The sequence below is a fragment of the Xiphophorus hellerii genome, chromosome 21 (assembly GCF_003331165.1).
Source record: "Xiphophorus hellerii strain 12219 chromosome 21, Xiphophorus_hellerii-4.1, whole genome shotgun sequence".
Classification (NCBI taxonomy): Eukaryota; Metazoa; Chordata; class Actinopteri; order Cyprinodontiformes; family Poeciliidae; genus Xiphophorus; species Xiphophorus hellerii.
Window position 1 is genome coordinate 13921787 of NC_045692.1, and position 10646 is coordinate 13932432.

The window sequence follows — 10646 nt, forward strand, 5'->3', positions numbered from 1 at the left end:
CACCCACTGACTGGACCTCTGCTGAATTAGGTCAGTCACTTTAAAGTGGGTTAATATTTATGCTATTTTATGTAAAGTACTTTTATTTACTTGTCATTTTTGTAAAAAGCTGTCTCCATTTTGATATTAAACACATTTTCTGGTCAAAAAAATAAAGCTAAATTTTGTTGATAAAATGTTTCAACACGTTTATTATATATTGTAATAATCTGCCAAATTGTTGTCACTTAATTTGGATTAAGTAAGAAAAATCACCACAAGATGTTCATTCCTGTTAGATTTAATAACTTGGCATCAGCTAAGAGACAAATAAGGTTGTAATTTTCGTTACAAGAAACCTTGTCTTTTGTCTTTCAAAGGTATGCACTTTGACTCGACCAGAAACATTTTTCCATTTTATTGGTGTTTTATATGATAAATCAAAACAAGTTGGAATGTGGAATCAAAACAACCTCTTGATTTTAAAATACTTTACAAATAAAAGACTGATATTAAAATTTAGGTTAATTCTTATACCAAAAAAAAAAAAAAAAAAATCTCAAGCTTAGTCAGAATGGATGGAGAGCATCTGGGTTTTGGCTTGAACTTTGACTAGGCCATTCTAACACATGGACATGTCTTGATCTATATCTTTCCAATGCTGCTCTCGTTGTCTGTTTACAGTTGTCCTTCTGCTTTCATTCACAGTCTAAATCGTCCTACTCTTAACTACATTCCACTTCCCATCTTGTCCCACAGCATAATGTTGCCACTGCTGTGCTTCATGATGGGAAGGGTGTCATTAGCACCTAGGCCAAAAAGTCGTTTCTTCCGCATGTTCATTGCATCCCTCACAACTTACTTGGAACTGCAAGACTCAAGAAAAAAAATGACCTCCTTTTGAATTGATTCAGGTTTTACCTTTATTTTAATTTCCCTTTAGTTTGCAGCTGATCTGTGATGGTCGCCTCATTTGAAAAACTCAAATCTTTGGTTTCATAATTGGCCCCTTTGGCCTCTCCCATCTGGGAGAACAAATCTGGCATCAGCCTCAATGTTGGTTTTGTAAGTCTTCACCATGGACCTTGTGTAACTGGATAACCCTGTTGTTTTCTTTGAATCAGCTACAAGGAAATGTTTTTTTTTCTGTGACATAGTGGAAGCTTCCCACCCTCTCTCAAGGGACTGGACCCCCCGTCACCAGAACCATCACACACACACACTTTCCCCATCCTTGGATCACCAGTGTGAACTAGCTGATATCCCCTCTCCGACAGAGAGAGGCGACCCTTTAAGACGCCGCTGACCTCTGTGCCCTCTCCTCTCTGTCCTGTGAAGTCGATGCTTCCCTCTACATCCTCCCTCTGAACCCAGTGACTCCCCGTCCAGGCACCCGAGTGCCCTCTGTGCCCCTCTCACATCCATCTTCTCACCCGTACTGTACATGGCGAGGAGGATGGAGATCGCAGCGGTGGGATGGTGAGGAGGAGCAAAAGGCATCAGGATATGTGAAACGTGACTCCAGTCCATCTCTTTGCATCCTGTTACTACAGGATATAGACATTTGGACTGGAACTCCGGTTCAACCCCAATGTCCCAGGCCCGGCTTTCACGGCGTAAGTGAGAGAGCAGAGCCTCCTGGGCATTGTTCATGCTGAGAAGGGTCACAGCAGAGGCGCAGGCAGAGTGCAAAGTCCTTTCAGGAAAAAAACACTCCAGAAGCTGCGACAGGGAAGACATTCCTGGTTCAGACCGGCGAAGCGCGGGGGAAGCAGGGAAAGTTATTTTTAGACGAATTACTTTGTGGTTCCAAATACTTTGTCAGGAGATGGAGGCAGGACAAAAACATGTGTGTGTGTATTTGTGAATGTAACATGCAGGGACTGATGATGCATTTCCTGCAAATCAAATCCTACATGTTTCTCTGGTTCTTCAATGACAGCACAAAATAAAAAGACATTGTTGTCGTATCAGCCTTCCAGACACTAAGGTCTTCTGGTTCTGGTCTGCTTTGCATCTCCAGAGGACTGTGGAGTTTTTCCACAACCCTAAAAAGTTACATTTGAGATGCAAGCAAGCAAATCTGATCAGAGCACTTTACAAAACAAGGTTCTCTGATCAGATTTATTTTCTTGCAACTCTTCCATTAAGGTTGCAGGTGTGTAATGCATGACTAATACCTCAGCACAACCATAAAACCAATGGGAACATTTTTTCAGATAGTAGATTAAACTATTCTCATGCTAATGTTCAAAGCTGAGAAATCTTTGAACCTTCTGCTGAACATTATTGCTCCTCACTCTGGTGTGGTCATCGGTCTGCTAAGAGTAAAAACTGGGATTATTTAGATCAGATTTAGTGCCGTGCTTGAAGAGAATAGCCTGTACTCTTGGGTCAACAGTAGCCACCTCAGCTTCCTCTGCCAGTTCTGCCATCTGTTTAAAGCATCAGATGGAGAAAGTCATCAATTATCATCCCTTCTACTGCCCTGAAGCCAACATCCTGTTTCCAGAGGTAAAACCCCCCCTGCTAACCGTGCTTCTTGTTTGATTGGAAGTCATTGGTGAAACAACGGGCAAGGGGCACAAAACACGCACCGTCCACAGGAACGCGACCCACTCATGCAGACAACAAGCACTCTGAGCACTTCTCTCTACAACTCCCCCTACCCCCACTCCACTCTTCACTCAGCAGTCAAGTGCCAACACTCACAAACATATCCGCACACACTTTCACACATATCCGCAAATGCACGCAAACAAATGGACACGCAAGTCCATATAGTAACTGGCTGCCAAGACAAGAACAATGTGGTGAATGATCTGGACGAGGAGAAACAACTGGATAGTGTATTGTGTGTTGGCGTGTGTGGGGGTGTGTGTGTAAATGTAAACCCTGATGGAAAAACTGAGATGTTCACACAGCGTGATGGGTGTGGTAGAGCAGAGGAGGACAAAGTGTGACATGAGATGAAAGGGACTTAAAAGAGAGTCCAACTTGGCAAAATGTCCACATACTGAGGTGACTGACCTTAACCAGAGTGGTGGTGATGTTGGGGTTGGTAACACTGCAAGGGATGACCAGCGGCTCCCTCACCTTCATGTACAACACGGCTGGACTCATGTCGGTGTGCTCCACAAATGGCTGCCGGCTGTCTGAAACCCAAACACTGCGGTCAGGAACACACATGGCGGGCATGAGAAACTTACAAAATGAGCACAAAAACATTTTCTTCCACAGTGTCAAAAACAAGCTAAATTTAAAGCAGCAGGCAGCTAGAATTACACAGCACATGATTCTAAGCAGCAGTAAAAGCTTCTAACAAACTTTAACAAGAAAGTTTCCATTTTACTGAGATTCAGTAATGCACAGGGTGAATCGTTTAGGCTGAATTCAACGGATGGCAGAAGAGTAAAGAGGGCTGAGTATATATGAAAGCCATATTTTTGAAGAAATGTCCATTTTTTAAGGTACAGTACCCCACTACCTATTTATATCACTATTCACAAATTCACCTGTTCAAATATTTCCTGTGCAACACAGCTCCAAATTATTTGTGGAAAATTTGCCTATTTTTTCATAGAGCAAGAAGATGAAACACCAGGGTAAAGTGCTACTATGACTGTTGTTTGCAGAGCAGCTAATCCATTCATTTTCCTTGTTGCTGATTGGCTAAACCTATATTATGAATTCAGCAGCAAATATCTTTCATCAGGATCTCATATCTCTAAAATGAGGCCAGAACAGATTTAGCTTTTGAAAGTGATAGCAAAAATGTGCATCACTAGTTTTTAAATTAATCTGATGTAAAAACAGTCACTATGCTTATGATTCTTTAATATAACTTCAATTGAAAGAAGAGGAATTCTGATTTGAATTACCAAAAACATCAACATTTTCACCTCAAAGTTCAAACTTCAACTTCATAAAATGCTATTTTTGAACAATTTAAATTGTCATCAACATGTTTCTGATGCTGACATGGATTTTATTGATTTATTGGTGCATCAATTGAAGTTTAAGAAATAGCTCAGGTTCTTAGGAAGCAAGGTAGTCTTAAAAGATTAGAACCAATCAGTAATTTATCGGAAGTAGATAACGCTGTTAGCATCTTTATCTAGTAGTAATCTCGGCTAGCTGCTGATCTCAGAGCAGCTAAAACCAAAATGTACGTATTTCAACTGTCTTAAAACAATTCCGATCTTAAATGTTGGAGTGGTTTATTTTATGAACATTTAGGCCTGCTAACAAGTTTGCATTGTGACGTTACCCGTAGGAAAGCTGATAATTTTGCAATTGCATCAACGGCGGAGGTGGTGCGCACATTTTCCTGTGTGCCACGTACTGAAAACGAAAGCTGAAAACCTGACATTTTTGCTTTTTACACCACTTTCCTTTTCCGTTTGACAACATTTTTAACTGCAAACATTTTACATGTTCCATTTGTTTTATACAGGAAAATAATCACAAACTACGAAAATAATTTTGTGATTGGAGTTGCGCTTATTTATTTATTTTTTTGTCATGGATGCTCTTGAACTTGATGTTACTTTAGGCATCCCAAGAGACCCATCTCTTGCAGAAATAAGATTGTAACCTTAACAGAGAACTGTGAAGTATGCCTCAAACTCCTTTACTACCTGGAAATGTGAAAGATTTTCTAATTTCTCACAAAATGAAGCCTTGTTATCATGCAGGGCAAAAAATAGCTGAGAGACACAAACAATCACACATGGACTTCCAAGTATTTTAACAATAACTGAAAGCAAACAAGCAGACACTCGGTCCTCCACACCCATTCATCGAAACCCCATTCTGAAAACGACTGCATGCTGTCAACAATAAACACGCAGATTGTTTAGAAGCAATCAAACAGCCTCTCTGTGTTTGCTCCGCTTTTCTCAGCTCGCCTACAGTCACAGTTCTTTGCCATTCAAAGGTGTGGGTGTTACTTGCTAGCATTGTTTGTGACCATAGGGTGTTATTCAAGGAAAGCAAATCTCTGAACCTTCGAACAAAAGTACCCCAAGGACTAGTAAGACTGAACGCTTCCTTCTCCCGCTTTGATTCCTAATAGAAGGCTTGAGGAGGGAGACAACGTCTGAACGGAGCAGCAGGCCAAGTCTGAAGCTTAATGGACATGGTGACCCGAGCGATTGACGACCCCCGAGAGTCCTTTTGGCCAAACAGTAGCATGCCCCGTGACCCTGGCATCGAGCCCAGCTTGAGCTGAGCAGCGTCACCTTCCAGGACAGGGAGGAGCGGGCCGGGGCAGACATCGTGCCTCCTCTGCCCCTGCATACCACCGAATCACTGGCATCCATCTCATCCCGCTCAGTTCCACACACGCACACACACACACAACCTCACCGCCACCTTGGAGAGACACAGCAACATCTCCTCCCAGCACCCCTCCCCCCCTGGGCCTTTTCCCTCCTCCCCAAAGCACAGGATGCTCCAAGCAAGGCTGAGCAGAGCAGATAAGGCTGATGCCCTGGGAAACTCTGCCCAGGGCCCGAGCCTTTCAGCAGCTGGGCTATTCCTGGCCACGAGGTAGCACGTAAACGAAAGTAAAAAAGATTTTATATATAGCTGTCAGGAGAGAGGAGCGGCCGGGGAGGAATGGAGTGAAACTGCGCCAGAGCCAACTCGGAGGATGTATTGTTGAGACAAACAGTGTTTAGATATAATTGATTCTCTGGCATTGGTCTGTATTTAGCACACACTACATCCTGTTTAACCTGAGGGAATACACAATAGGCCAGAGGAGGCGAGGGGTTTCCTCGAGATGGTGGAAAGCTGCTAAATATGAAATCATGGAGACCTTCTGTCTTACCTGTGACATATACATAGACGGACTGCTGTTTCTGGGTCTGGTGCCTGTAGCGGCAACGGTACAGTCCGGTGTGCCGGGCCTGGCTGCGGTTGACCTGCAGGTGGCTGCAGTATTGCTGGCTTGTCTTCCCACAACGAGAGTTGACCACTTTCACTTGATCTTGGTCCAAGCGTCCAGGGAACGCCCAGGACAGCTCCCGGTCACCCCTGGACAGACATTACACCAAGGTCAGAAAACACTTTCATCTGTCCCTGAAAACTTTCTAAGAATGGTTCACCATTCAGAACCGACAAGGAGGAACATTTGCATTCAGTGGGCCTGAAATTAATGTGAGGCTTGGAGGTATAGTTTGGGATTTTTGGAGAGAGGTTCAATTGGGTTGTAGGTAACTCTCTGCGTGTCTTCAATTGGAAGAAACACTAATTAGCTGCAATCTGAAGCTGAAGTCTATGGCTGCTCTGAGAGGCCAAACTGAACTTTTACCATCTAAAAACAAGTCGGGTCTCAAAAACGGAGTGCTTCATGCAAAGTACTAAACCACTTTCACGAGGGTTTTAGTTGTGGCACCATTGATGATCTACTGGTAAAATGTACTGACAACAGAAAATGTTGCGGGTTTTTGGTTTTTTTGACAAAGTAAAAAAAGACATTGCTCTTTTCAGGGCCTCACTTTTATTTTAGCTGCCTTGACTATAAACACAATCCAAGTTCCGTTTATCACTTTTCATAGGAAGCTCATTACTGATGTGCCACAACTGCCCCCCATTTCCTATGCAATGTGGATTATTCCCTCCACTTTACGTCTTCAAACGCCAAGGAAACAAATGTTTTGCAGCACTGTGTACTACTACGCTTACAAGAAACAAATAATCAGATAAGCTAACAAAAGAGCTATAGTGGCAACATTATACATGTAATACATCCATTTTGGATATGGAACAGAGACCTGACATTATCTTTTAGGGGGTGATGCTTGTTCTTCTAATGAAAACTTCTAACCTCCCTTTCAGGTCAAGTTTTAGTTAATAATTATTTGCATTTTTAACTTCAATGCAAATAATTACCCCATGCAAACATGAAGACAACTTAAAGTACATACAGTAGCCTTAGCTTAAAACTTGCTTTAAGACGATGAAAGTCTCTTATATACAAACTATCATCTTTAGCATCCAGAACCAACTAATCTGAGTTTTGACAAAGATGATGGTACTCAGATAGTGTTGCTACGTCTAAATTGGGTTGTTATTTAGTAAATGGAGGAAGTAGCCAGGTACCACTAATGATCTTTCATTAAATAGCAATCATCAGCTTCAGTTTAAATAAATGTCCAATGCAAAGCACCACTTCCTTTGAGGTTGGAGTTGTGTTACGATGGTCGAAATCTCAAATTTGTTGGTAGCTTCATTTATTTTACGTCTTAAACTAAATGAAGATGCAAAGAGAGCATTGCCAAGAGAGACATCAACAGTTTTCAACTTCTTAACAGGACCTTGCTTCAAAACTCTTGAAGCATTTCTTTAAGATCAAATTTCTGGTTTCTTATGTCTTTAATGATGAAAAAGTGAGAACAAAAATTGCAGTAACTCAGAAAGACTCAGGAAAATTTCTAAGCATTCACTCAATAAACATAAATTAAATAAAGTTGGTTTCAAAGGTTCTCCAGAATCTAAAGTCTTGAAAAAAAGATCATGTCTATCCAGGTCAGAGTTTTGTTGGTGACTTTGAGATAATTTTCTCCACATCAGTTACCATTTTTTTTTCTTTTTTGCTTCTAATACCTGAAACTCACCTGCATCTGAGCGCCAAAGTTTGGTTGGCCTCCAGAACCAGCTGTGTACTCTTGACATCCAGGACCGGGACGCTGAATCTCACCTTTTGCTCATTACCTGCAGACGTTGGAGAGAGAAGCAAGAGAAGCATGACTCTCTGCTGTCCAATCAACCAGGTCATGTGGAAATGCGTAAGCAGTGTCCCTCTTGTTTATCAACTAAAACATTTTCTCCACTTGACCTCATACATGTATTAATTAGAGTTGAAGACACTCATCTGTCCACCCTTCCTTCCTCAGAACATGGGAAACATCCATCCTTCACTCGGAAATAGATGCCTCCTGTCACTGGCCCAAATCCCAACCATCTTGTAACTCTGTTAGTGGTCAAATCACTGCTAAGGCATTTAGTTGAGTTATTACTTGTCAATTGTTCCCAGTGGATGCTCCATTTTAGTGTTACTCACAATGCGAGCACTTCCTGTACTATTTCCTTGGGTTTCTGAGTGTGATGAGTGTGAGGGGGCAACAAACAATGACAGAGCACGATGAAGGGGAAGTTAGTGATCTCCTAATCTCCTACATGTTTTTTTTTTTTTCCTTTTACTTTTGGGCGGGAGACTTGTTGGCAGTTATATTCATACTTCATATTTTCTATTAAATCTTAAATATACACTTAACATGCAGCTGCTGCATCCAGACCAAAGAAGATAAGAAAAACCACCAGTGATTAATTCAGCATTCATTTTCCCAATGAGGGGGGAGTTAGACTGTCATGAGTCAACGTAAATCATCTGCTCAGGCCACTGAAACTGGCCAATCACAGACATATTTTCAGAGAATATGCCTTACTGCTAGGTTAGGCCTAGTTACCTATGCCTCTGAGGGGACAGGTAGCTACTAAAAATATTGATGCAAGCAGGAATGGCATCACCTTTTATGAGGAGCTTTAATGTACTTGAGAATTGTTACATTTGATGTCTAACAAGCCTACAAGAAAAGGGAAATGATTTGACAAGAATAAACATGGTGTTACGTTTCCTAGCACTTTCAGCTGGAAAGTCCCCACTTGAGGAATCTGAAATATGCAGTTGCTTCCTTTTTTAATTATGGTCAGAAAGTTAATAATCAACCAATAAGGCTCCAAACTTTGTTTTTCATCTGTCTACATATAAAATTAAGGCTCTAAAGAAAATTACTCGCTACTCATCTTTATATTACACGTATTTATGTCATTTTTGAATATATTGCATTTTGTGTAAAATGTGCATGTCATTATGAAACTCTTTGGAAATGTAATATTGTGCGTAGTATTGGAAAATCTTGATAAATTAGCATAATTTTGGACACATAATCACATACTTAAAATGTATATATATATACAGTATATATATCTATATATATAGATATAGATATATATATATCTATATATATCTATATATATCTATTTATATCTATATATATATAGATAGATAGATATATATATCTATATCTATATATATATATATATAAGAGCTCAATTTATTTAAAAACCTTCCTAAATTATTACAACAAAAGAATAACAACAAGAATAACCATTGATTATTCTACATATTTCTTATATTTAAATCTGTTTATTTTGTCTCTACTGAATTGTGTTGATTGATTAAATTCTGTATTCAGAAATTATTTGGACTTGTTGTCTTGTAAAGTGTCCGGAGATGGCATTTGTTGTGACATCAACTGCAAGAAACGTTCTAAAAGCCTAATATGCGTGAAAAATGTGTGTCCTTTCTTAGAAAACTAATTCATTTAGCGTTTTCCATATTTATTTGTTTATTTATTAGGCTGCCTTAAAATTATTCATTCTCCAAATGCTTCGAAAAACTTTCCAGAGATCTTCTGAGCGCAGAAACAACCCATCGTCCTTTTGGCAAATTGCATGAAATTAACCCCTAGTTCCTCTACTGTAATTATTGAGCTCCGGGTGATCGTGACCCCTCTTTCCTTTATATCAAAACCAATAGACTCAGGAAAGAACGCGCTTTTGTTTCCATTCAGTTGGGGCCAAGCGCACAAGGAGCCGGAGCGCAGGGGTCTAAGTTATCCAAACACTCATTCACACTGGAGAGCGGTTATGATCCTTAAAACGCTGCGCTCACAGCAGCGATCTACTCAGACTGAACAACGAGTGTCTCAAATGGCTGATAAATCCGGACGCAGATTATTCCATTAGTGCGCCTGTTGTTTTGTCTTATTTTTTGTTGTTTGTTTTCAATTAAACTTGTGCGTGAAGTTTCGTGCACGTTCTGACTTTTTGTAGCTGTATCTTGTGTATGTAATAATGACCAGTGGTTCCCCTGCTTACTTCTTAAAACATAAGAGTGAAGAATTCTCTCACCTTTTCCAAAAACGCCGTACAATCCACAAAACAGGCAGACAAGAATAAAATGCATCATTTCTGTTGAATCCGACGCAGCAATCTCTCATATATAACACACAAAAGAAGTTTTATCCTTGCTGCTGCTGATGTTACCCTCCCTCCACGGTGGCGCAGCGCTGCAGGCTGTTGCGCTCATGCAGGACTGATGGGTCAGTGAATGGAGACGGTGAGTTTCCTGAGGCTGGCTGTGGGAAATCACGCAACAGGACGCGCAGCTTTAACTCCAGTGCAACTTTTTCCCATCGTTCTGGATTGTGTTGCCACTTTATATTGTTCCCACACTGCGGTCACCGGATGGTGGACTTATGTTACGTCCACTGACACACCCACTGCGCGTAAAAGGAGTATCCTCCCAGTCCTGGGTGGTCAAGTGATCAGTGTGGTGCTGATGAAAAAATATTATGACATCTAAATGAGTCAGTTTTATTGCACTAACTGTTAAAGTTTCATTCTGCCCACTCTGTATTAGGGAATCTGATGATGATGATTATTATTATTAGAAATGCATGCAGGTTGCATCATGAACCTGCTCTGCGTTCCCATCTTGCACCCTTGATTGGTAGACGGGCTGAGCAGCACGTAGGCACCAGGAATGTGCGATTCGCTTCCTCAATCATCAAAATGACAGATGAGTTTCTCAC

The 10646-nt window shown here is 40.9% G+C and overlaps 1 protein-coding gene across 1 annotated transcript in view; it reads right to left on the reverse strand.

Moving 5' to 3' along the window:
* The window catches only part of flt1 (fms related receptor tyrosine kinase 1), a 37166-nt gene extending 26903 nt beyond the window's left edge, over window positions 1-10263 (reverse strand). The window contains exons 1-4 of the mRNA XM_032551523.1: window positions 9964-10263; window positions 7605-7701; window positions 5816-6021; window positions 3010-3134 (exon numbers count right to left, since the gene is read on the reverse strand). Of these exons, the coding sequence (XP_032407414.1) occupies window positions 3010-3134; window positions 5816-6021; window positions 7605-7701; window positions 9964-10021 (486 nt within the window). The 5' untranslated portion in view covers window positions 10022-10263. The remainder of the gene's footprint in view (window positions 1-3009; window positions 3135-5815; window positions 6022-7604; window positions 7702-9963) is intronic.
* Window positions 10264-10646: the final 383 nt, after the last annotated feature.